At 51.3% G+C, this 27,251-nt stretch overlaps 1 protein-coding gene across 1 annotated transcript in view; it reads left to right on the forward strand.

Annotated features, from left to right (window-relative positions):
• Positions 1-9,800, forward strand: part of GRIK3 (glutamate ionotropic receptor kainate type subunit 3) — a 252,701-nt gene extending 242,901 nt beyond the window's left edge. Inside the window, exon 16 of the mRNA XM_005893256.3 lies at positions 2,897-9,800. Within this exon, the coding sequence (XP_005893318.1) occupies positions 2,897-3,091 (195 nt within the window). The 3' untranslated portion in view covers positions 3,092-9,800. The remainder of the gene's footprint in view (positions 1-2,896) is intronic.
• Positions 9,801-27,251: the final 17,451 nt, after the last annotated feature.

Consider the following 27,251-nt stretch of genomic DNA (forward strand, 5'->3'; position numbering starts at 1 on the left):
GAGTTTTCCAAATTTGCTGGCATATTGAGTGCAGCACTTTCACAGCATCATCTTTCAGGATTTGAAATAGCTCAACTGGAATTCCATCACCTCCACTAGCTTTGTTCGTAGTGATGCTTCCTAAGGCCCCCTTGACTTTGCACTCCAGGATGTCAGGCTCTAGGTGAGTGATCACACCATTGTGGTTATCTGGGTCATGAAGATCTTTTTTGTACAGTTCTTCTGTGTATTCTTGTCACCTCTTCTTAATATCTTCTGCTTCCGTTAGGTCCATACCATTTCTGTCCTTTTTTGTGCCCATCTTTGCATGAAATATTCCCTTGGTATCCCTAATTTTCTTGAAGAGATCTCTAGTCTTTCCCATTCTATTGTTTTCCTCTATTTCTTTGCATTGATCACTGAGGAAGACTTTCTTATCTCTCCTTGTTATTCTTTGGAACTCTGCATTCAAATAGGTATATCTTTCCTTTTCTCCTTTGCTTTTCATTTCTCTTCTACTCACAGCTATTTGTAAGGCCTCATCAGACAACCATTGCCTTTTTGCGTTTCTTTTTCTTGGGGATGGTCTTGATCCCTGTCTCCTGTACAATGTCATGAACCTCCGTCCATAGTTCTTCAGGTACTCTGTCTATCATATCTAATTCCTTGAATCTGTTTCTCACTTCCACTGTATAATCATTAAGGGATTTGACTTAGGTCGTACCTGAATGGTCTAGTGGTTTTCCCTACTTTCTTCAATTTAAGTCTGAATTTGGCAATAAGAAGTTCATGATCTGAGCCACAGTCAGATCCTAGTCTTGTTTTTGCTGACTGTATAGGGCTTCTCCATCTTTGGCTGCAAAGAATATAATCAATCTGATTTCAGTGTTGACCATCTGGTGATATCCATGTGTAGAGTCGTCTCTTGTGTTGTTGGAAGAGGGTGTTTGCTATGACCAGTGTGTTCTCTTGGCAAAACTCTATTAGCCTTTGCCCTGCTTCATTCCGTATTCCAAGGCCAAATTTGCCTGTTACTCCAGATGTTTCTTGACTTCCTACTTCTGCATTCCAGTTACCTATAATGAAAAGGACATCTTTTGGGGGTGTTAGTTCTAGAAGGTCTTGTAGGTCTTCATAGAACCATTCAACTTCAGCTTCTTAAGCATTACTGGTCAGGGCTTGGATTACCGTGATACTGAATGCTTTGCCTTGGAAATGAACAGAGATCATTCTGTCGTTTTTGATACTGCATCCAAGTACTTCATTGGACTCTTTTGTTGATCATGATGGCTACTCCATTTCTTCGAAGGGATTCTTGCCCACAGTAGGAGATATGATGGTCATCTGAGTTAAATTCACCCATTCCAGTCCATCTTAGTTCACTGATTCCTAGAATGTCGACGTTCACTCTTGCCATCTCCTGTTTGACCACTTCCAATTTGCCTTGATTCATGGACCCAACATTCCAGGTTCCTATGCAATATTGCTCTTTACAGCATTGGACTTTACTTCTATCATCAGTCACATCCACAACTGGGTGTTGTGTTTGCTTTGGCTCCATCTCTTCATTATTTCTGGAATTATTTCTCCACTGATCTCCAGTAGAATATTGGGCACCTACTGAACTGGGGAGTTCATCTTTCAGTGTCACATGGACTACAGCCTTGTATAACTCAATGAAACTATGAGTCATGCTGTGTAGGGCCACCCAAAACAGATCATGGTGGAGAGTTCTGACAAAACATGATCCACTGGAGAAGGGAATGGCAAACCACTTCAGTATTCTTGCCTTGAGAACCCCACGAACAGTATAAACAGTATGAAAATGGCACAGAGTAGGTCTCGGTAAATAGTTGCAGAATGAAAAGGGGAGGAAAGGAGGGAAGATGTCCTGCATTTAGTGGAGGAACAAGAGGAAGCTTGGTGAGGTCACACGGAGGGTAAGAGACAGAATTCAAAGCCAAGTCCTCGTTCCCCAGTACCATATGACCTAACTACAACCTATCTGAGTGCTGATGCCCAGGCCTCCCCGGGCAAGTTGAGGCATTGACAGCCTGCTGCCTTCTCGACAAGCCATGGGACAGCCTCTGGCAGCTGGTCTCGTAGAAGCCACTGCCATCAGATACCTGTGGGCAGTGCTGCACTTGAGCTGTCCCTCTTGGATGCCCACAGGGACCCAAGCCAGCAAAAGCCCTACAGGGACTACCTTCCCAGTGAGAAATCTGTACTAGACTTTCCTGAATGGGAGCAAAGTGACTCCTCCCTTCAGTGGGAACCCCTTTCACAGAGGTTATCCATATATTCATCAAGTGTTTCTTAAGCCCTGACTCTGAGCCAGGCCTAGAGCTGGAGGCTGGGCTCATAGGATGAAACTGCTGGTTCCTGCCCTCAGAAGCTAGTGGAGAAAAGTCAGGCAGGTGAACTACTCAGACTTTAATGTGCATGCCAGTCAGAACCACAGTTTGTTCATCAGTAAAATGGGGCTAAGATGATATCACCTTAGATTCCAACAAGGACGTGATGCTTTCTGGGCTGCTCTCCAAACTACCTGGGCTTCCCTAGTGGTTCAGTGGTAAAGAACCCACCTGCCAATGCAAGAAATGAGGTTCAATCCCTGGGTTGGAAAGATCCCCTGAGAAGGAAATGGCAACCCACTCCAGTATTCTTGCCCAGGAAATCCCATGGACAGAGGAGCCTGGCAGTCCATGTGGTTGCAAAAGAGTTGGACACAACTTAGCGACTAAACAACAACAACTCACACTAATCACCTTGCAGTGGGCAGAGGGCAGGTGGCGAAAAGGTGTGAAGGAAACCTGGAGGCCTTAGCACAGGCTCTGGGAGGAAGGGGAGGAGTTGGCTGGAGTTCCATGGCCAGGCCTCACCCCTGTGCTCCTTTCCCTCCCACCCCCGACCCCAGCGTTCCTTCTGCAGCACCGTGGCTGACGAGATCCGCTTCTCCCTTACCTGCCAGCGTCGGGTCAAGCACAAGCCACAGCCTCCCATGATGGTCAAGACTGACGCCGTCATCAACATGCACACATTCAATGATCGCCGGCTTCCAGGCAAAGACAGCATGACCTGCAGCACATCATTGGCCCCCGTGTTCCCCTAGGCACAGGTGGGGTGGGGACCGCCGGCCTGGGGGCAGGGTGGAGGAAAGCAAAGGAGACTGGAAGAACATCCCCAAGCCCCACACTGGACTTGGGGACCAGAGCTGCTGCCTGCCTGTTGGGCCAAGAGCCCTCTGCCCTTACCTACCAGGAAACCAGCAGGCCCCCAGGCCAGCTGCTTGGGCTTCACCCTCCTCTTGTTTCTTCTGTGGGTTTCTAAAGCTGCCAGCCAAGACAGCCAAGGCCAAAGGAAGCACATGCCTCTCTCAGGCCAAATTCACCTGCCCCTCAACTCTCTTCTATAGTCAGAAGTTTCTACCATGGCCCTGCAGGGGCCAAAGAAAACAGGAAACAGCTCTCATGTTGCCGCTCCTTCCCCACGAGGGCAGGCCTCCTGGAACTTGACTATGAGACCAGAGACACAGACCTTGGGTACCGAAAAGGATGTTATCGTTTGGCTGCCGATGGGAGCTGAAGCTGGAGGACAGCCACCCCACATGCCTGGTCAGAAGGAAGAACTCATCCCCCAGGGGCTGCTCACATGGTCCTCATCTCCTGGACTTGACACCACCCATGGTGGAGCCCCTGTTTGGGCAAAGTTAAAGGCAGGAGCCTCGCAGGGAAAAAGAGGAGTTTGGAGTCTGGGAGAGAGGAGGATGCACAGAGAATGCCAATTTGAATTCTTCCGGACAATGTCCCAAAGGGTCCCGCTCCTCTAGAAGGTCTCTAGGAGTGGGAGAGTGGTCAGAGCAAATTCTCCTCCCCATTGTGACCGGAGGAGAAAGGACCCGCGGGATCTCTCGCAAAGGATGCCCGGAGACTCGGCCAGAGGAACAGTGGATTCCGTGGAAATCCCACAGGCCCTTGAGCCATTGGATTTTATTTTGCTGGTTTCCAAGCTGTTTTCTAAACCCCAGTGGCATTAGGACGCTTGAGCTCTTTGCCATCTACTCTTCAGCAGCTCCCCATTCCTGGCCAGTTGACCTTGACCGTCTTCTGTCATCATGGAAGGAGGAAAGTAGCCTAGATTGACGTGAACATTGTCACCTTCCTCCAAGGAGGATCAAGTCCACGGCACAGGCTCACTTTGGGGTAGATGGGGAAAGCTGGATTGGGGGGCGCTTAAAGAACTCCATGCCTCCTGGACTTGTCAAACCTGAAGATGCCCCCCAGAGAAAGAAAATTTCCAGGGAGCAGAATAGCCTCCCTGGTAGAGGCCCCTGGAGTGGGGAGGCTGAAGCTGCCTCCTGGAGGATTAACCAAAGACCCCACACAGAGATACAAGGTTGTGGTGGCCCCTGGTCTCTTGTCCAGAGGAGCTGGGACCTTGTGGGGTTTGGGGGTTCAGCAGAGGAGGTGCAGCGAGGGGTGGGCCAGGTGATATGTGGGTTCCAGCCAGCTGGGACAGATACTCTAGGTCTGAGACGTAAGATTCTGGGAGGAGAACGAGACGTGGAGGGATTAGGAACAAAGTGTCCTTAAAGAGAGCATGATGAGGCCAGCAAGGCTGCCCATGGCCAAGGGCAGAGGGCAGGCTTTGTGCCAGGGAAAGGGGGCTGGAAATCTGTACAGAGACCAGGAGACACCAGCCAGCCACCCCCTGCCGCTCTTCTGCTACTGCTTGGGACCCTGGTTAAGAAAAGAGTCACATTTAGGTCTCAAGAACCTTCTCAGCTGGGGTGAAGGGTAATCTCTAACTCTCCTCAGGAGTCCCAAAGCAGGAGAGCACAGTGGACACATGGGATAACTATCGTCCCTTCTCCAAACTGGGCCAAACCAGCTGGTTCCCAGGGCCACAGCAGTTCTGACAGGCTGTGAGCACTGGAGGTGGGAGAAGAGGGATGGAATGCCACGTGGCCAACACACATCATGATAGGAAAAGCCATGCTGTTGTGAGCTCCTGGATGTAGGAATGTATGTGTGTCTGTGTGTGCGTGCGCATATATGTGTATCTTCATATGTCTGATCTTTGGGGGCTGGGCATGAAGGATAAATGAGGGCATGTAACAGAGTCCTGGGCATGCAATAATAGGAGAATCCTTTGGGTTCTGATGTGTGTGTGTGTGCACGTGTGTGTGAATTTGGGGTGAAGGAGATAAATCTGGACAAGCAGCAGGACCCCATACATGTAAAAACAGGAGAAGCCATGCCATATTGGGGTTCTGGTGAGTATACATATGTATACATATGTGAACAACTGTGTATGCTTATGTGTGTGTGTGTGTGCGCGCTTTTGTGCACCTAATGGCAGAGGGTGGAGGACAAGATAAAATATGTTTTAATGGAGAAGCTACTGCTGCTGCTAAGTTGCTTGAGTCATGTCCGACTCTGTGCGACCCCATAGACGCCAGCCCACCAGGCTCCCCCGTCCCTGGGATTCTCCAGGCAAGAACACTGGAGTGGGTTGCCATTTCCTTCTCCAATGCATGAAAGTGAAAAGTGAAAGTGAAGTTGCTCAGTCATGTCCGACTCTTCGCAACCCCATGGACTGCAGCCCACCAGGCTCCTCTGTCCATGGGATTTTCCAGGCAAGAGTACTGGAGTAGGGTGCCATTGCCTTCTCCATAGCGACCCCATGGATTGCAGCCTAACAGGCTCCTCCATCCATGGGATTTTCCAAGCAAGAGTACTGGAGTAGGGTGCCATTGCCTTCTCCATAGCGACCCCATGGATTGCAGCCTAACAGGCTCCTCCGTCCATGGGATTTTCCAAGCAAGAGTACTGGAGTGGGGTGCCATTGCCTTCTCCAATGGAGAAGCTAAATAAGTTTAAATGGAGAAGCCATGTCATCCAGGGGTCTGTTTGTGAGCACGTGTGCATGTGTGTGTGCAGTGGAGGGAACTAGACCGGTGCACAGCACAAGGGAGTGCATGTTGTATGTGAGGAGCCACGTGGGCCTGGACTTCATGTGTGTGTGTTCACATATGTGTGTTCAAAGGTGCACATATGTTCCAGCTCACAATAGGAGCAGAAATGGACAATCAGGAAGGGAACTAGAGTCTGGGTACACTTCTGCCATGGAGAGAGGTCATTTGTCACAAAGATTTGCTGAGATTACATAGGCCTGGGGAGACTGGCCAAGTGGGGAGGAAACTCTTTAGGGACCCACAGCTCGTGACTCCTTTGCTCTCTGTGGAGTGTCCTATTTGAAGGGAAAATGACTGTTTTGGGCAATTTCCAGATAACCAGATTCTGATGAAGGTATTTGCCAATTTTTTCTCACCAATCACAGACATGAGCCACTCTCTTTATGTGGTCTACTTTCATAGCACACGCCCATGTCCATGTTCGTATTACACACTCGACCGTGTGTGTGCTTCTGTGTGTGACACGCCATGAACGTGTCATTTCTTCTGAGGCTATGCACATATATAGACTGTGATGGCAGGAAGACTAGGAGGTGGTGGGGTAGGAAGAACGTCATCAAAGGAGGGGAGGAAGGTGGAACTCAGTGGCACAATTCCATTAGGGAAATCCCCTGAAAGGGACTGAAAGTATTTCTCAAGTCCTACATGGAGATGGGAGGACACGCAGCCTGATATCGCCTTCCATTCGAGCCTTATGTCCGTGTGTGGATAATGGCTCCAACTCTGCCTGATGACCTGTGTTTGTCTCCGAGACCAGCCCAGCATTCAGAGTGCAGCGGAGGTCGCTTCTCTCGGAATGTGAGCTCTGTCCCAGGGCACGAAGGTGCTGCTGCGTCTTGGGGTGGGAGCCAGGGAACTATTCCCAGCGAGGTGGGCCAAGTGGAAATAACGTTCAGGCCCACCTGCCCGCGGGCGTGGATCTGAGCCATGGCGAGTGCGCGCCCACCTGCCCGCGGCGTGGATCTGAGCCATGGCGAGTGCACGTGGGCACACACGGAGGCACTGAGGTCATGGCAGCTCAACACTGGTTTGAATAGAGCGGAGGATGGGACTGGCCCAAGCAGGCACTGGACTGTTCCTGTCCAGCACATATCGGCCCTGAAGAGAAGAGCACCCCTACCTTCCACCTCCATCCCCCACCCCAAAACGCCAGTGCCTCCCCTCAGCCTGCTCCAACTGGCCAGATTGAGGGGCAGCGCTGGATACACACACACCCTGCCAAGGCCCTGGGGGTGGGGCCACGAGGCCTCCTTTTCTCTCTCCCCTTGACCAGTTACTGGTCCATCTTCTGTGGACAGATAAGAAAAACCTGAGAACTTTGTCACCATTCAGTGGGCCCCACGCTGGGTGTGTGTCTCAAGACAGGTAAGGCCCCCTTGGCGAAGGGGCTGACTCTGAGTCTCTGAAGGGTGGAAGCACCTCCCCTGCTCACAGCCAAGACTCTGTCTCCACTAGCCGAGCCCACGGGTTCCCCACAAGGCCCCAGGCATGGGCAGAGGGCAAGTCCAGCCCTGGATGGAGGAGGGCTCTGGCAGTGGAGAGAAGGCTCCACGTGGTTAGAAGTCACTCCCTCCCTAAGCCCCAGGAAAGCAGAAGTCAGACACAGGCACCCGCTCACCCAGAACAGTGGGAAGCTCCCTCCCCGACATCTCCCAGGTGGGCGTGCCATGTGTGGGCTGGCGGCTGTGGCTTCATCACTCAGCATGAAGCCCATCCCTTCCCAGACCCTTCCCAGCTCTCTGCTCTGGCCCACATCTCTGGTCCCATGTGGACAGTCATCTGGGAAGGCCTTAGCAATCTGGACAAACAGCTGTATGGACTTAACCTCTGAGATAGGCCCAGCCCCGTGGACAGACTCAAGAAGTACGCCCAGCTCTGTAGATGGGCCTCTGGACTAGACCCATCTGGAAAAGCCCCAGGCTGGGAGGACCCATCTGGAACGGGCCCCAGTAGAAGGTCCTGCCCTCAGTCCTCCGGCCAGCCTGAATGGAGCCTTCCTCTCTGTCCTGGCTTTGCCCAGGAGTTAGAAGTTCAGAGCTGAGGCCATACATGAAAGTCACAAAACTGTTTTTGGTAGAAGGTTAAAGTTGTGTACAGTATATATATGAATGTAAAAAGATATATATATATGCTGTATATATATATATATGCACAGTGTATATATGACCTGTAGCCCATGTGTATACGCACCCCTCCCCGCACGTCTGCACACAGAGTGTACATTACCCAGCCAGTGTGGGTGGGGACCAGGTGAGCGGTGGGGGCTGCAGCTGCAGAGTCTGGGATGGAGGCTGCTTGCGGCAGGGGCTGTGAAGAGCCCTGTTGGGGACGGGAAGGGCCCATGCACGTCAGAGCTGCAGAACCTGAGGAGCAAGGGAGAACCGAGGGGCTGGTGGATAGGCCTCCTGAGGACGACAGGAGTGGTCCAAGGGCCTTGTCTGCATCTGAGAGGCTCTGAGGATTCTCGGGCCTCTGTCTGGGGGGCAGTGTCGTACAGTACTGGGCTCCTGAACCAATATGACAGCTGCAGTCCCAGGGCAGTTAGCAGGGAGCTGGAAGGGCTGGGAAAGAGGGGGCCACTCGCTGGACCAGCTCTCAATACCTGTCTGCCCAGCCTCCAGGGATGCTCCACCTGGAATACCCTAGAAGGCTGGAGTATGGCAGAGGCCATTGCCTCACATTCTCAACCATACACAAAGACAACCCAGCTCCCAGCTAAGAAAAACTCTTTCAGGAGAACGGCCTCCTGGGTATTGCCAGCATGCCAGTCCAATATCCCAGCCCCTGTCTTCTAGAACAGGCTTCAAATCACCCCGCAGCATCTCTATTTTACAGATCAAAACTCTGAGGCCTCCAGATGTAAGAAAACAGTTGTGGACCCAGCAATTCCAGCCATGAGTTTGTCCCACCCCAGACAATCTCCCCAGCCCCATTTGACCGCAAGGTCAGCTGTCAGGGAGTGACAGGGGAGCCAGAGATGTGAGCAGAGCAGTGACAGGAGGTGAAAGAGGGGAAGCCCAGAAGGCAGTCTGAGCACAACCTCGTGCCATCTGTCTGCCCCCTCTCCCCTGCCACACCTCCCCTGCAGGGCAGTTGGCATAGAGCCTGGCCCCGCCCCTGCGGTACCTGCAGACCTCCGTCCCTACCACACTCGGATCCGTCTGTTCTTTCCCTTCTAACCCTTCAGCGAGTGGTTCGGCTCCATCACCGGCGAGAGCATCTCTGGACCACGTGGGAAAGGGTCTGGAGTGGGCTTCCGTGTGGTCAGCGGTCTGCCCTCTGCTTCAGCCCCATGCGTCAGACTGGTCTGCACTTAACTCTGGGTCTGCCTCTGTTTGGGGTCCTGACCGGAGCATACCAGAACCCAGCCTCCTGAGGATGGGCCTGTCCTGACTCCAGGACAGGAACAAGAGGCTCCAGGGGCCCCCTTGCCACTGTGCTCCAAGCCCCCAGCTCACCTCTGCCTGGGCCAGCTTCCTGGCTGTGCCTCCCACGATGGGGACTTGGGTTCCCAGCCCCTTGGTGAAGCCCCAAAACAGCACCATGTGAGACCCCTGGCCTGTCCCACCACCCAGACCAGAGTGCCTGGACGCCCTCCCAATCCCACTAAACATAGTTCCCACACACTGGTCTCTGGGCCATTCAGGGGATGCCCTTTGTGGACATGCAGAATTTCTATGAATATAGTTTTTTGTAAACATTTTGTAATAATTTGGGTTTCATAGTAACTGTGTTACTTGCCAATCATTCTAGGCTGATGTAAATAAATTTCCAAACAAATCTGATTATTTTCCTTTTTAAGACACTGTGATATATCAAAGTGCACAGTTTGCTGTATGAAGTAATATGGTTTTAAATTTTAAATAAAGAAATGTTTCTAGAAAACAGGGCCCTCTTCAGATGCGTTTTCTGCTTCTCTTGTCTCTTTAGAACCAGAGGGTCCTGAAGGTGTGCCGTCTTCACCCAAGGTGGACTGTGTCCTGGGCAGGGGCCCCTGGGGGTGAGCAGGTGGGTGACTCCAGCCCAGGCTCCTGGTCCCCGTTTCAGATGTTTACATGGGACATCAGTATTGACATCATCTGACCTTCATCTTCCCTTCTCTTGGGCACATTCCTCTCCGTCTCCTCTCCATCCCATAGCTGCCTTCGAATTGCCACGACCCTGTGTAATCCTGTCCCTTTGGCAACAGCTGAGGAAGTGAGGTAAGCCTCTTATCCAGAGTTGGCCAATCAGAGGTTTTGCCTGAGCTTTTTCAAACTAGAAATTAGAGAGTGCTCAGTCGGTTACTCTTGGGTGATGGAAACTGTACACATAATAAAGGGTTCAGGACAGGACACTAAGCAGGAAGAGGTTGAATACAGATGTTTACAAAACCAGTGAAAGATAAGGGAGCAAGGACATGCTGGGCTTCCAGTGGCTCTCAGAATACAGAAGTGACCCACCAGAGGAGCGACCCCTTCAAGACTGGGAGGCAAAACACACCAGACAACTATGCCCTCAATGTCAAGGCCTCCTTTCCCTTTGACCTTGGTCATCTCACCCTACCCAGAACCCTCCTGCTCCAAGCTCTGAAGATCCAGGCCCAATACAACAGCAGCACAGAGCTGGACCTGTCCCCATTTAACCCTTCACCTGCCCTATCTGAAATGCTTATGAATTCCACCTCTCACTGCACTGCCCTATTCCTCTGTCTTATCCAGCCCCAGAATGTGTAGGTTGGAGTGGACACAGATCACTCAGCATCCCTCTGCTTAGGTCTGATGACAAGCCCCACCAAGCAGTACAATCAAGGAGGCCGGGTTGAACTTGCTAAGCTCTGCCCACCCCCACCCCCACCCCCACCCCCACCACCGCTGTGTCTTCTTCAAGCTTCAGTCTCCTTCCCTGCAGAGAGGAGAGGCTAAGATCCGCCTCCCGAGGTTGTCATAAGGATTCGATGACATTGTAGCTGCCTTGCACTGCTACAGCTCGTCATTTTCTCATGGAGGGAAAGTAACAAATGACCGGACCCCTCCCCAAATATTCCAAGAGTCAGAGTAGCCCAGGAACAGAGAAATCAAAGATGGCCAAATACTCACCTTTGAGTAACTTCAAAGAGGTGGGTTCTTGTCTCAAATCCAAAACATCTGGAAGGACACATGATCCCATCACCCCTCCACCACTTCCTCAGTTAGGCCCAAGATTCACAAGCTGGGGGAGGGAAATGGGGGAGGGACGGCCAGACAGAAACAGAGTCACGTGCGGAGGGCTGCCCAGGTTGCCGGCGCTAGCCAGCTCCAGGGGGTGGACCCTAGTCTCCACCTGCACAAAGCTGGTACGGACCTGGGGACATGTGCCGGGCTAGAACATCCTTCTCAGCACCTCCAGAAAGACAGCTTCCTAAGCAGCCAGATGATGCCCCCTGGCCATCTTGCATGAGTGAAGAGCCATTTGTAGCCTGAGAGCTCCCCAGTCCACGTGGCTGAGTCCTCTTTTATTGAATCAGGAAATCAGAGCTTTGTCCTGAATACTTAGAGGGAGGGTGGTGGTGTGTTGAAGCACCTCCGCACTTCAGGCCAAGTGAGACTGGACTAGAGGTTTCCCTCTGAGTCGTGGAGAAGTCCCTCTCCACTGTTTTATTCATCACCGTCATCGTTATTGTGGTGGTGGTTGTCACTTCTGCTTCCCAGGCGCTCGTCAGGAAGCCCTGGTGTCTTGGAGTTGATAGGCCAGGATGGTTCTGGAGCAGGTTCTGCTTAGGCTCCTTTTGGGCCTCTAGGTCTGGGGAAGTCCCATCCTGGATAACTATACCCTCGGTGTCAAGGGCTCCCTTCCCTTTGACTCTGGTCATTTCACCCTGCCCAGAACACAGAGGTCTGAGACCCCTCGAGCTGGCTTTCATCTCCTATAGGTCCCTACCATCCTCCAGGTCAGGGACACACCCTCCCCCCTGACATTTCCCACGGCAAGGGCCTCCGATCACTCATGTCCAGAATCAGGGACAGGCTTCAAGGCCCTTCTGCCACCTTAATTTGAGCAGGTGATCTTGGACCATTCACAAACCTTAGCTTCTCTCCTATACAGTGTGAATGTCCATTTTGACTGCCTCAGGGAGCTCATGTAAGAATGAAAGAAAAAGCTCCCATGAAAGCACAGGTTAAGTGTGAGGCATCAGGCTCACCATCTGTGAGGGTCCTCCGCTCCTCTGTCAGTCTCCCCTCCTCCCACAGCTGCCCCAGCGCCCAGGTCCAGCTGAAGTGAGCAGGAAGGGTTCAAGGACCAGGCACTCCTGGGGCTGCAGGTTGCCATTCCAAGAATCAGGCTGGGGCCAGGGCATGCAGCTCCCCCGGGGCCTTGATGGCACTTTCTTGGGAAACAGAAGCTGAGTGTTTAAGAAGCATCTGTCATTATGGAAACAAAGTTGCCAGGCCATTTTTTCTTTTACTATTTTTACTGCCGTTTCATTATCTTATGCAAATGAGGCCGCTGATGAAGCCTTTCTGCAGGGTGGCCCATGCTGGGACCAGCTCCACCAAGGGGATTTATTGCCTGCCTCAGCCTCCAGACTGGATCTGGGATGAGGAAGCCCTGTGGAGATGGCTTCCAGAGCAGCTGCCCCGCCCTGGAACACAAGACTTCCTGCCAGGCAAGCCCCCAGGTCCTGCCTCTGTCCTAGGAGAGCCCTGGTCCTTTATTTCCAAAGACGTAAGTGTCAGCTCAGCCTGGGCCAGGACTCTGTCCCCACTTCCTCAATAGCTGGGACTCCTTGAAGACAGAGTTGCCAGTACCCAGGGGGATGCAAGGGAAATGATGGGAAGCAACTGGGGCTCCATCCCTCTAGGAGCTCTGGGAACAGCATATAATAAGCAACTCAGTCTCCCATTCAAGGAGAAGAGAGCTGGGCGAGGTACACCTCGACCTGGTCTCGGCTGGTCTCTGGAGGCTGGCATCGCACACGTTTCTGGCATGCCCCAGGTGTAAGGTGGGCTCTGGGGTAGGATAAAGTCTCAGAGAAAGCAGTGCAGGTGGTGGCAACTGATAACTGGGTGGTAACTGTGCAAGGGCAGCAGATATGTGTAAGACAGTGCCAGCATCTGCTATGACCCCATTTTAGAGACGAAAGGCCCAAGGCTCAAAGCAGCCAGATAACTTGCCCACACTCCAGGGCTGTCTGCCTCCCCAGCTCAAGGATCCACAGTCGCTTACTATCTCCTGACCCTTTGCCCCTTCCTCACACATTTCCTCCCAGCTTGAAGTGTGCTGGCCAAGCTCACGTTCTTCCCGGGGAGTCCAGAGGCTCCCGGGTGTGGGGAGAATTTCCCCTGAGAGTGCCCATCCTCTGTCCAGTCCCTCTGGCCCCAAACTTTCCCTTTTAGTGTACCATGAGGACCAGCCTCCCCTCCTTCTGCCTAATTTAGTCCTGGAGACTCTCTCAAGTCTAATAAGGCATGTTCAGGCACCAGAGCAGGTCAAGCCTTCAATAAGAGCCTTCTGAACTATGTGGGAACTTCCCTCTATGAGGTGGTCTAACTCAGCCCATACTTCCCAAGAGTTGCGCATCGATGAAATGATGTGAAAAGTCAGGAGTTTCTCAGCCTCGCTCACCTGAAGTCGGTGTGGAGGGAATAAGGTCACAGCAGTTGCCGTAACCCAAATATCACTGGCTCTGCGCCCTCTTGCATTACCTTGACTTCCAGTCCCCCACAAAATCTAAAGGAAAGGTGCTCCCTGCACTCAGAATCATCTCTCATCTGAGGACCAGAGGTTAAGAGCTCTTAGTGCTCAGCTCTTTCTTTTCCAGGAGAAGCTGTCATTAATAATAAAATAATAACAATAACAACAACAATAATAATAACACATTCTAGCTACCTGAGCAACAACTCCAGACCTGGGACAGTGTTCAGCAGTTTGCATATCTCATCTTATAGAATTCTCACCATAACCCTATGAGCTAGGAGTTATTGTCCCCATTTTACAGATGTGGAAACTGAGGCCAAGAGAAGTAGGATAACTCACCCACAATTCCCCAGTCAGTACCAGAATGAGGCTTTTCAGCTGGGACCTTCACATCATAGATTTAATAAATGAGTGAATAACTAAATGAATGAGTGAATCAGAAAGCAGTCAATAATCAATGGTGTTTAGAGACACTGGGGAACTTTCCTACTTATAGAAAAATAATCCAAACTTGATTGGGCCAAAAATGAGAATTACTAATTACAGCCGCTCACAGGAACGACCTACCATTTATGCCTAATTGCAGTGCAGTCCAATAACAATTATGCACATCAATAAATGTGTCAGATTAACTTGGGTGTAAGCTTTATTTGATTGCAACACTAAAGCTGGTGGTGGCTCAGACTTGGGAGGCTGTGGCCCATCCTTGGAAGCCCATGGTCCCTTCTGGAAGCAAGGTTGGTGATAGAGGGGAAGTGGGAGGTGGGGGCAGAGAGGAACAGATCTCTTCTCTGCTGTGGCAGGTCTGTTCTGGCAAGCTCAGGAAAAATAGTTTGGCAGGGGGTCTTTGTGGGGCACACAACATCACAAAGCCTCCCCTCCCTCCCTCAATGCCAAAGGCAGCTTCCTAATTAGAACATCCATAACCCTCAGCATCTGCTCCAAGAGAATTCAGCTGCTCTAAGATGGAGAAGTCCATTAACTTTATTGCAAAAACGTCGGACGTGCTTTTAGACAGAGGATCACTGCCAAGTGAGATAAACTGCCAGGACCTGCCAGGGGACAGGCCAGAACTTCCTGCGGTCCCCAATTGGGTCCTTCTGACTGCCTCCTCTCCCTAGCCAATGCCCTGGGTGGGACCGCAGCCTCCTGGGAGGCTGGAGCTGGGGAAACTGTGAATTTCAAATGCAGGTGCAGTCTGGGCATGCTGGCTTTCCCCGTGCAATTCACAGCCTGCTGGATGGCAGCGCCAGAATTGGCACCATCTAACTCCCAGAATGCACCAGGAGCCCACTCCACGGTCGGGCCCCTCATTCCTGCGTCAGCAGGAGTTGGATTTGTTGGTGTCCTTGGGAGCAGTGGAGCAAGGTGGCTAAGAACGGGCTTTGGAATTAGATATTCCTGGGGCTGAATCTCGATTTTGCCACTTAGGAGTCACTGTGTGACCTTGCAATAGTGGCTTAATGTTCTGAGACTCCATAGTCACCTCTCAGAGGGTTAGACGAGATGATGCTGGGAACCTTCAACTCGGTGCCTGTCACGCAGCAAGGGCTCTACAAACAAGAGTATCCCTGCCAGGTCTGTAGTGTGGAAATGGAGAGGAAACCAAAACCCTGAAAGTGTGTCAGGGAAGGGAGTAAACACCAAGTTGGAGTCAGATGGTCCTGGCGTCTAATCCCAGCTCTGCCCTATGCTTTGTTAGCCTAGCCCCTCAGTTTCCTCATCTGTAAAATGGGACTGATGGTCCCTGCCCTCCTTTCCCCAAAGGAGAATTAGAAAGACGTGAAAGTACTTGGAGGCCGCTAAAGGGATATTCAAAAGTGCCACTTTATTGCTCCTGTTACTCCGGTTGTCAACCTAATGTCTAGTGCTCGCCCTGGACCCACCAGGCCTGAGGCTGGCTGTGCCCCAGCCTGGAATTCATCTCTGCCTCAGTACCCCATGCCACAGCCCTCCTGCCTTGTCCTGGGCGGCACGGTTCTCCACAGGGAACAACCACAGAGCTCCCAGGCTTTGCAAACGTCTTGCCAAGTAGGCCTCCTGGGCGTCCTTTCTCAGATTCAGATCGTTCTTAATATGAATAATTAGCAGAAACAATCCGAGTGGGAGGCGGCAGCCATAGCAATCGACCCCCATGATTTCCGAGCCACGGGGAGAGCCCAATTTCGCTCCAATCCGGATGCTGTAAATTCCCATCAAGCTAAGAAAATATAGTGCAATTTAGAAACACTGATACGGCAATAAAACACAGATCTCCGGCAAATGGAATTCGGCAACATCTAAAAATGGAGCCATACATTACTCCGCCTGCAAACTCCCTCTGGGGACACGCTGCTGGGAGAAGTTGGGGGAGTTTTAGGTCTAAGCTGATCTTTCCTTTCTGGATGAAGGCAGGACCACCCATGGCTGCATCCCAGGCAACCGTCTCAGGCAGGCCTCCTCCGTGGGTCCGGAGAAGGATCCCAGCAGAGTTCCCCAGCCAGAGGCCCTGTGGCCTGGCCTCTATCATCCAGGGGCCGCTGGAAGAAGCATTTCTGAAAGGGAGGGAGGGGAAGGAGGGAGAGAATCTTACCACCGTTTAGTCCTCACATGTGGCCTTCAAGGGAAATGTGATTGTTCTATTTATCAGATGAAGAGCCTGACATTTGGAAGTAAAGCGACATGTTCAAGGTCATTCGGGGGCAAGTGGTAAAAGCTGGATTTGAACCCATGTCTGTCAGCCTCTTTCTCTTCTATGTACCATCCCATCAAGCTCAGGACTCAGTTCATGACTCTACAAAAGCCAGAATGGAGCCAAGCACCACTGCTCACTGCCTTCTGGGAGTGTAGATAGCAACACAGTCCACAGGTGGGCTCACCACTCTGCTTCCTGGTGTGACTAGCCCCACTCTATAGCTCCTGAGCGCACGCCCGCACACATAACACGAGAGGCAGGAAGAGGCACACTGGCACAGTCCTCTGTCTCCTAAACAGGTCGGGGAGACCTGACTTCCCTGGGAAGGATTGATGGACAGAGGGCAGACTCACAGCCCCTAGTAAACCCAGCACCTCACTTCCCCCCGGTAGGGGCTCAGGGGCTCAGCACACTGTCCTATCTGAGCCAAGCCAGCCTCCTCACTAAACCCATTCCATCTCACCCTCAATGATACTCATGCACACATGCATGCGTGCGCGCACACACACACACACACATACACACACACACACACACACACACACACACACCAGTCATTCTCACCTCCACAGTGGTCCCCATCGGACTGTAAGCTCCATGGGAGCAGAGTGGGCTTGTGGTCCTTGACTGACTCCACTCAGGAATTCCACCAATACCTGGGTCTCTCTGGAGACAGCTTTCAAATGCTCCCCTGGGTCCCACTACACCCTGGTGCCTAGATCCCAATCAGGGCAGAAAAACTAAGGTGGCCTTTCTGGAATTTGTGTGTTAAGAATCCCAGCTCTGGAATCAGACAGACCTGGGCTTGCCTTCCAGCTCTGCCACCTACTAGCTGTGTGATAACTTGTGGAAATTACTTAATCCCTCTTAGCCTCAGTTTCCTCACCCGTAAAACGGTTAATAATAGGCCATGCCTGGAAGTAGGGCTGCAAAGATTTCATGAGATTATGTGTATAAAGCACTTACCACAATACTTGACCCACAGTAGGTGAATAAGAAACTGCAGTTAGTCAGGCTAGCCTAGGTTAGGTTAACAAACATCCCCACATCTTCATGGTTTAATACTATTCTGTTTCTCCGTGGATCTGGCAACCACCTGGGACAATTGTCCTCCACTGTGAAAATCGGTGGTCCAGGCTGCTTCTTCTCCAACACCACAGTTCAAAAGCATCAATTCTTCGGTGCTCAGCCTTCTTCACAGTCCATCTCTCACATCCATACATGACCACTGGAAAAACCATAGCCTTGACTAGACGGACCTTTGTTGGCAAAGTAATGTCTCTGCTTTTCAATATGCTATCTAGTTTGGTCATAACTTTTCTTCCAAGGAGTAAGCATCTTTTAATTTCACGGCTGCAGTCACCATCTGCAGTGATTTTGGAGCCCAAAAAAATAAAGTCTGACACTGTTTCCCCATCTATTTCCCATGAAGTGATGGGACCAGATGCCATGATCTTCATTTTCTGAATGTTGAGCTTTAAGCCAACTTTTTCACTTTCCACTTTCACTTTCATCAAGAGGCTTTTTAGTTCCTCTTCGCTTTCTGCCATAAGGGTGGTGTCATCTGCATATCTGAGGTTATTGATATTTCTCCCAGCAATCTTGATTCCAGCTTGTGCTTCTTCCAGCCCAGCGTTTCTCATGATGTACTCTGCATAGAAGTTAAATAAGCAGAGTGACAATATACAGCCCTGACGTACTCCTTTTCCTATTTGGAACCAGTCTGTTGTTCCATGTCCAGTTCTAACTGTTGCTTCCTGACCTGCATATAGGTTTCTTAAGAGGCAGGTCAGGTGGTCTGGTATTCCCATCTCTTTCAGAATTTTCCACAGTTTATTGTGATCCACACAGTCGAAGGCTTTGGCATAGTCAATAAGGCAGAAATAGATGTTTTTCTGCAACTCTCTTGCTTTTTTGATGATCCAGCGGATGTTGGCAATTTGATCTCTGGTTCCTCTGTCTTTTCTAAAGCCAGCTTGAACATCTGGAAGTTCACGGTTCACGTATTGCTGAAACCTGGCTTGGAGAATTTTGAGCATTACTTTACTAGCGTGTGAGATGAGTGCAATTGTGCGGTAGTTTGAGCATTCTTTGGCATTGCCTTTCTTTGGGATTGGAATGAAAACTGACCTTTTTCAGACCTGTGGCCAGTGGTGAGTTTTCCAAATTTGCTGGCATATTGAGTGCAGCACTTTCACAGCATCATCTTTCAGGATTTGAAATAACTCAACTGAATTCCATCACCTCCACTAGCTTTGTTTGTAGTGATACTTTCTAAGGCCCACTTGACTTGACATTCCAGGACGTCTGGCTCTAGGTGAGTGATCACACCATCGTAATTATCTTGGTCATGAAGATCTTTTTCGTACAGAAAAAGCCAAAGAATTGATGCTTTTGAACTGTGGTGTTGGAGAAGAGTCTTGAGAGTCCCTTGGACTGCAAAGAGATCCAACCAGTCCATTCTGAAGGAGATCAGCCCTGGGATTTCTTTGGAAGGAATGATGCTAAGCTGAAACTCCAGTACTTTGGCCACCTCATGCAAAGAGTTGACTCATTGGAAAAGACTCTGATGCTGGGAGGGATTGGGGGCAGGAGGAGAAGGGGATGACAGAGGATGAGATGGCTGGATGGCATCACAGACTCGATGGACGTGAGTCTGAGTGAACTCCAGGAGTTGGTGATGAGCAGGGATGCGTGCTGCGATTCATGGGGTCGCAAAGAGTCGGACAGGACTGAGTGAGTGAACTGAACTGAGGCTGCTTCTACCATGTGGCTCCAGCATCTCAACAGGAGGCCTTCTCTGTAATCACCTCAACAAAGAAATAAATGGACTGAAGCATCATATGAGTGCTTTTTACTGCCTCTGCCCAGAAGAATGGTATGATGTCCACTCACATTTCATAGCCCTGGTGGTTCAGATGGTGAAGAATCTACCTGTGATATGGGAGACCCAGGTTCTATCCCTGGGTCGGGAAGATCCCCTGAAGAAGGGAATGGCTACCCACTGTACTATTTTGGCCTGGAGAATTCCATGGACAGAGGAGCCTGGCAGGCTACAGTCCATGGGGTCACAAAGAGACAGACACAGCACTTCCAGCCTTTTCATGTTTCATAGACCAGAACAGCAGACCTAGATGCGGCCTAACTGCCATCAGTGGTTGGAGTGCGTCTCCCACGTACCCCAGACGGAGAAAAGAACTGGGTGCCAGTGAATCCCTGTAACTTCTTCCACCATCCTCAGCTGTTATTGTCCTTCTCCTGGATCTGTACCCAAGTTTGTTTTCTAGACCCGGAGCCAGCCCTACTGCCCAAGAGTTTCTTCTTCCCCCTTTTCATTTCTGCCACGTGTGCTGCAGGCCATCCTGAGCCCCCTGGCCCAGGGGAGGTGATTCTTGCAGAGGAAGGGCTGTTTCTGAAGCCCTCCCTGACCCTCTCCCCGGCCTCTCTTCTGCTGACTGAAGAGCCTTCGTCAATTTGTTGACAACCCGGAATCAGGCCTCCGGCATCTGATTACGGCGGTGCCTCTGACTGTCAGGGATAAATGTCTGTTGTCTTTACGAAGATCTATGTTGATGGAGGTGTCAGCAGAGACAGTGGTGGCGGAACCAGATCCCTCCCCAGTGAGATGTCATTTGTGGGCAAGTCAGATATTTCCAGTTCCCGGCAGAACTCGGGCCTCTGAAGAGAGTGGAGGTAGGATGGCTGGCAGATATGTGAGGCTGCCTGGGGTGAAGGGCGGGGAACCAGAAGCCAGAAGTGAGCAGATCATGTGTGAAGTGGCATCAGCAGCCCAGAGGGGAAACTGCTTGAAAGAAGCTAAGCTTCTGGGCTGCAGGAGACCATGAAGATCCCCCAGCAGAACCCAGCAGGCCGACAAACAAGGACCAGAACACGGTGCCGGTATGGTCTCTGAAAATTAGATCTGACTCCTGGTCCTATCACCAGACAGCTGTGCGCCCTTGGAACAATGGCTCAGCCTCTCCGTGTCTCCTTGGTAAACGAGTGCTCAAAAGCCCTGCCTTGTGAGCTTCTCATAAAACTGCAGTGAGCTGGATGCAATGTGTTCAGCACAGGGCTTGGCCACAGCAAGACCTCCACCAGGGGTGAGTGGAAGCTCAGGGAGAGGGAAACAGGCCCATTCTGGAGATGCTGGGCCACTGTAGCATGTTCTTCACCCAGACTGCCTTCGCCTGGACGATGCACCCCTTCCTCTCTGAGTGTTGGCTGCTAATGGCTCCCAGCTGTCCCCTTCTCAAGCGCCTCCTTACCACTGAGGCTGGGTTTCCCATTTCCTGGCACCTGAGTCAGCTCACAGCCTAAGACCTGCAATGTGGATGTACAAAAGACCTCCTTGTTTCCTTAAGATGGGACTGACTCCATGTGCTCCAGAGCTCGGCAGCAGGACCACCACAAAGCTAGACTTCTGCTGAGACCATGAGCTTGCGCTTATCTTATCCTGCTGCTCTCTGGAGAGCATCTTCTCAACACATTATGGGTTCTCAAGTCCCCATCTCAAGCTCTGCTTCTAGAGAATCTGACCAAGACAGACATCAAACAGAAGGCCAAAAAATGAGATCTAAGGTGGTCTCAGGTGGCCTAGAGCTGGTCATGACCTGGGTCTGACCCCAGCTGAGCAGCCAGACTGGGCTCCTGCACAGACACTGAGTTATGTGGCCTCTGGTGAACTTTGATCCCTTGCCTGGGGGCACTGGCCCAGAGCTGGTGTGGCATTTGGTCAGGGCATTTAGGATAATCTTTAGGGAGATAGGGAGGCAAAGCAGGGAAGAAGAGCGAACTCCCAGCCCTTCCGATTTCTCTATTTATTGCCTCATTCATGGACGCCTTATCCCTATGTACTTAAACAGGATTTGAGGAGCTTAAAACTAAATGCACTTAAAAGGGAATGATCGTAAAAGCAAAACAGCACAAAAACCATGTCAGAGGAGTGAAATATTTTTATTTCCTTGGAGGTTAACTGGGATAATGAAGTCAGAGCTTTTTACTTAGATCACCAGGAAAGCGAGTTATTGCACACAGCGCCCCTGAAGAGTCAACGGAGCCCTTACTTCCCTGGTAAGTTCCTCCAGGAGTTCTGAGACCCACACAGGTATCCTTCCTGTCCAACTCTGGAGCCACGCCTCCTGACTTCAACAGAGGAGGCAGAGGCTCCCACCCTACCCCCAGCACTTTGCAGGGCCTGGGGAACGTCCCTCCCCTGTCCAGGCACTTTCCCCCTCTGCACAATGAGGGGGTTGAGCCTGATGATCTCAGGGAGGGAGTGTTCTCTAGCTCTGAGGCTCAAGAACCCCATCTGAGAAAACCAGAGGCCAGAGTTTCCAGGTCTCAAGCAGGTGGAATGTGAATCTCACACTCCCAGGTGGTGGGAGATGCTGAGAACCCAGTGCCGGGTCTGAAGTGAAGTGAAAGTCACTCAGTCATGTTCAACTCTTTCTGACCCTATGGACTGTAGCCCTCCAGGCTCCTCTGTCCATGGAATTCTCCAAGCAAGAATACTGGAGTGGGTAGCCATCCCCTTCTCCTGGGCATCTTCCCAATTTGGGGATCAAACCTGGGTTTCCCACATTGCAGGCAATTTTTTTACCATCTAAGCCACCAGAGAAACCCATTGAGTCTGAAGCTGATGGACAAAAGTAAGGAGATTGGATACAAGGTCAAGCTAAACCCAAGACAGAGAAAGTGCAGGAGAGGGACATGGAGGCGGGAGACCAGGACAACCTGCAAGCTCAGAAAAGGGCTGGAACAACAAGGGAAGTCTCTGTCCCACTGGGAAGGTTTGATCTGAACTAGGGTTAGAACCAAGAGAAACAAGCAGAGACAGACAGGAGACCCTGCCCTGGCTGAGGGGACCTGGGGGCAGGCAGGAGAGAACTTGGGAGCCCTGGACCAGGGGTCTTCAGAGTCTCCACTCGTCGTTGGCCACTTAGCTGGAGGCAGGCACTGTGCTAAGCCCTGGATGTGCACTCCCTCTCCTATTTCATCTTCCCAATTCTCTTTGAGATGGATTCCACGGCAAGCTCCGTCTTGGAGGTGAGGCCAATGTTAAGACTCTGCCTCAGGTCATCACCTGGTAAGAAGCAGAGTCAGGTTTTGCCTCAGTTACCTTTGACTCAGAGTCAGTGTTCTTCTGCCATAATGCCTCTCTCAGTGGGACTCAGGGCATTCTAGGTCCTGGGAGGACCCAAAAGAAGTCAGGTCCTGCTTTGCTAATCACATCACTTTCTAGTACCACATGTGTTCTCACTTGCCTTCAGGAGCTAAGCCCTTCACAGTACAGGCACTGATGGAGGGTGAGGGTGGCTATCAGGCACTGGATCAGAAGAGGATGGAAGAAGAATCTTAGCAAGTGGGGCCTTTCCATGTCCATAGACGTCAGATGGTCAGCCAGACCCCTATCTGATCTAGCACCTGACTGCACCCCACCTCGAGATCTCTGCCCTAAGCATTTGCACTTCCTAGGACCAAGGAGGCAGCCTGTGAGTTTCAGGGCACCCAGTGGTGTTGGCTTCAGGCACTCCTGGTGCCCCGCTGGCACAGAGGAGACGTCAGGGGCATCTGCCACTTACAGAGCATTTCTGTGCACCGAGGTGCCAGGAGTGCACAGAACTGTTTGGCACAGTGGAGGTTAGTGAGCTGAGCCTCTAATTTTGCAGGCAGCCCTGCTCCTCGGTGCTCAGAGACCAGCATTTCATGAGGAGCATCATCCAGGCGCAGAGCAGCTCTTGAAAGCACACCAGGGCAGGCAGTGAGAGATGTGAATGGTGTGTTCCAGGCAGGCTCCCTCCCTGAGCAGCGACCCTGAGGATCCAGAGGCAACCAGGCTCAGGCCTGGCATCGGCGGCCAAGACAGCATCACCCCGATTTCCGGGCACTTCCAGGGCCCCAGAGAAATTCCACAGTTGCCACCATGCTGGGCATGAGGTTGATACTGTCATTATCCCCCTTCTATAGCTGGGGAAACTGAGGCTCAAATGAGAGGAGCCAGTTGAGAGTGAGGTTGAGAATGTGCTGGACCACACTGGTTGGTTAAATCCTGACTCTACCATCGTCCAGCTGTGTCCTTGGACAAGTTCCTTGACCTCTCTGAACCTCAACTTTTCCAGCCACAATGTGAAAGAAATACCAGTACTTCTCCTAGATGTCATAATGGAAATTAGATAAAAGGTGAGACCGTGGAGATCAGCACCCAAAGTCCAGACGTTTCAGGGAGAAGTGAGCAGGAAGAGATCAGAGCTGGGAAGTGAACCTCAGAAGGTAAGACATTAGGGGTGGGTTTAGGGGGAGCTACATAGGTAATCACGCCCGACCTAAGCGGCTTCAGCCTCTGCCTCACCCACCCTCTCCTGGCACCAGGAACAGACCGCCTGCCCAAGAATCTGCTGCTGGTCCTAGAATGCTCAGCCAGCTTGGCTGAGGGTGGGTGGTCCTGTGGATCCAGGGGCAGCACAGACCCCCTCTTTACCACTTACTGCCACACCCTGGTGGTGTCTTCAGGATACCATAAACATAGAATGTAAGATCTAAGCATCTGGGAACTCTTCTCTTTCCGTTCTGCCTAGCATCCCCAGTTCCCAGAAAAGGCTTTACCTGCAGTCAGTGACCAAGGAAGCTGCCCATGTGGTCCAGAAATTTGGCTTTCTTGGACAGTTCCTGAGCTGAATTACAATAAACTCTCTCTTTCCCTGTGTCTCCACTTCTCAATCTCTCTCCCTTTTCTGCTCCTTTCCCCCTCTCTCCTTCCCACCCTCCTTCCCTAAATTTTCCTACCACATTCAAGTCAAGAATCCAAGGCACCTTAAAACAATAGATGCATTAAACAAACATCAAGGGGAGAGGAAATGAAAGCAAGCAAATTCAGAGCATGGGGTCAAGACAGAAAATACAAACCAGAAGTTACTACAAGGAATTTGGCTCCAGGCCAAAGAAGAAGGAGCTGGGATCTGTCACTGGATCTGGGGGTCCACAGGGTAAAAGCAAACAGGCTGCTCATGTGTCCTGGGTCTAGAGACCACAGAACCACTTGAATGCCCTTACCAACAGCTGATGCAAAGAGCTGACTCATTGAAAAAGACCCCAATGCTGGGAAAGATTGAGAGCAGGAGGAAAAGGGGGTGGCAGAGAATGAGATGGTTGGATAGCATTGGCAACTCGATGGACACGAGTCTGAGCAAACTCCAGGAGATAGCGAAGGACAGGGAAGCCTGGCACAATGCATTCCATGGGTTCACAAAGAGTCAGACACACTTAGGGACTGAACAACACCACCTGACAACTGACTTAAAAATCCTGCCCAGGGCCTGTGAATTAGCAGTGCTCTCTGGGGCTGCAAGCTGACCCCCTGGCAGGACAGATGGCAGGGATCCAGGCTCTGCATCACAGCCTGAGGGACCTAAGCACACAAGGACAGCCTACTTCACCAGTCCTTCCAACTGGTGCCCAACTACTGGCTGGGGCCTCTCATCCAGGGCAACTGCTATCCTGCCTCCTCGGATTCACAGAGAATCAGAGGGGCTGGGGGGAGAAAGGCACATTTACTGAGCTCCTACTGTATGCCAGGCACTTGCTCACCCCCTTACACCTCCCACGGGCTCTTTCCCATTTGGGTCTTGGTTAATCCCTGTGCTTGAAATGTTCTTTCTCCCCTTTGCCATTGGACAAATCCCTCCCAACCTACACAGCATCTCTCCATTACAGGTCCTCTGCCATCCCTGCATCATGCTTCCTGTCATCCTCTCTCATAGCCATTTCCTCTCCCCTCGCAGCATGCATCACAATTTATGCTGCTTCCTAAATGCTTGTTAAACGTGCACGTCTGCCTTTTGTTCTGTGTTCTCCTGTGTGTCTGCGGCATTTATGACACCGCCTGGTGCCTAGTAGGTGCTCAATAAATATTTGTTGAAGGAGGAAGAGATTATTTCTACTTATCTGATGTGTCTGGGGTGGGGGGATTTAAATAATCTGCTCAAGATCACACAGCAAGGAGGAGCTGGAGCCAGGATCTGAGCCCAGATGGTCTGGCTCTAAAGTCCACTCTCTTTCCTCAGCATTAGCTAGCAGACTCCAGCTAAGGATGTGGGTGAGGGGACAGTAGAGGGAATGGCTTTGGGGTCTCCAGCAGCTTGGGTGGTAGGAGGCAAGAGGTATTGGCTTTGAATCAGTCATGCCACAGGAAAACGCGTTGCAAGGAACATTTCCTGCCACCTGTTATTCATAAATTCTAGGAACGTTTACTGAGTCCCAAACGCTGAGCTCGGTGGCAAAGATTCAACAGTGAACAAGACGGAGGTGGCCCTGCTTCTGCAGACCTTGCAGCCTAGCAGGACCACCCAGACCTGTTCCCAGTGGGATGCTGGTACAGGCTCAAACCAGCTCTCATGGACTGATAGTTCATTTTTCAAGAATTTTCAAGCTGGCTGATAAACACTGGTACTGTTAAAAATTAAATGATGCAAATATACAAACAAATAAACTCTAAACAAGTGTGATAAATGTTCAAAACCCATCGTGTGTGCATGTGAGCTCAGTCACGTCTGACTCTGTGCTACCCCATGGACTGTAGCCCAACAGGCTCCTCTGTCCCTGGGATTCTCAGTGGAGCAGGTTGCCCTTTTCTCCTCCAGGAGGTCTTCCCCAACCAGAGATCGAACTCCAGTCTCCTTCATCTCCTGCACTGCAGGCGGATTCTTTACAGCTGAGCCATCAGGGAAGCCCCAAAACCCATCTGGTCTTGGTTATTATCTATGACCCAGAGATTATTTTTATCTGTTGAATCTGGAAATACCAAATTTCCAGTGACGTCATATTGTACTTGGAAACTGGAAGTATTTACATCAGCTTACCTAGCAAACACTACAAATCAGGGTGTGTTACGTTGTGTTGTGGTTGTTTGAGAGCCAGTGGCTAAGCACTTAGAGTTCCCCACTGCTGGGCCCCCATTACGCAATCCAGATCATCTTAAACCACCTTGGCTCCTCACTGGAAGTTGCTGGGCCAGGATTCAGGCTGCAAGGTGAGGACCTTGGCGGGGGCACATTCTGCACCCCTCGTTCCCTCCTCATTGGCCTCTGGGTGAGTTTATATATGCAGGGCCCCGGCTCACCACCTCTTCACCTCCTCAGAAAAATATCTAAGCCTGGTCATTCCATTGGAAAACAGCTGTTCCCACAAAGCTTTCAGGCTTATTTCCGATCACAGACACAGCTGGACCGCAGCTCCCAGGCCGATATGTAACTAACTTTCACTTTACTCACATTCACAGGAAAATTGACGATTTTCTGCCGTTTTATTACACTTGACGATAATTTAAAAGGCAGGTTTAGTGCATCCATAAAACCAACTTTGCAACAAGCTTGTGATGATAGAATAATATATGCAGCTGGGACCTATTGTTTGGAGTTCTAAAACAGAGGCCAGGGAGAGCCCTCTGGAGGGGCCATGTCTACCTACGGCTTCTGCTTCCAGAACCTCGGCCCACCTCTGTCCCACTTCTGGAGGGGCCAGGCCAGCCTGGGGCTCTTTCCTGCACGTCCCCATGCCAGCCCGAGCAGAACGCTCCCAGCCTTCATCCCTGAGCGGCCGCTCACTGACCACCGATGCCGGAAAACTTAACCCAAGTTCTGGGCCACACACGCACCAAGTGCTCTGCTGAGGCCTTCAAGGGCAACGCTGGCTTCCGAAAGGAAATTTATAGCCAGCTAATCAAAGCTTAATTACAGTAGCTCAGCAGGCTCCAGCAGGAACTCAGGCCAGAATGGTTTTGCTAGGAAACTTTTTACGAGCTTAAGCAGAAGCAGCAAATTAGCAGGAATGAGAGGAAAATCGTCCTGCCTTTGCCGTGTCCCCGAGCTGGGGATCTGCAGAGTCACCCGCAGAATGTGGCTCTGGGTGTGCCCAGGAGGGGGAGTCGGGGGTGGCGGCTGCCTGAGTGTGGTCCCCTGGGGTCAGTGG

This window comes from Bos mutus, chromosome 3 (genome assembly GCF_027580195.1).
Source record: "Bos mutus isolate GX-2022 chromosome 3, NWIPB_WYAK_1.1, whole genome shotgun sequence".
NCBI classification, from domain to species: Eukaryota; Metazoa; Chordata; class Mammalia; order Artiodactyla; family Bovidae; genus Bos; species Bos mutus.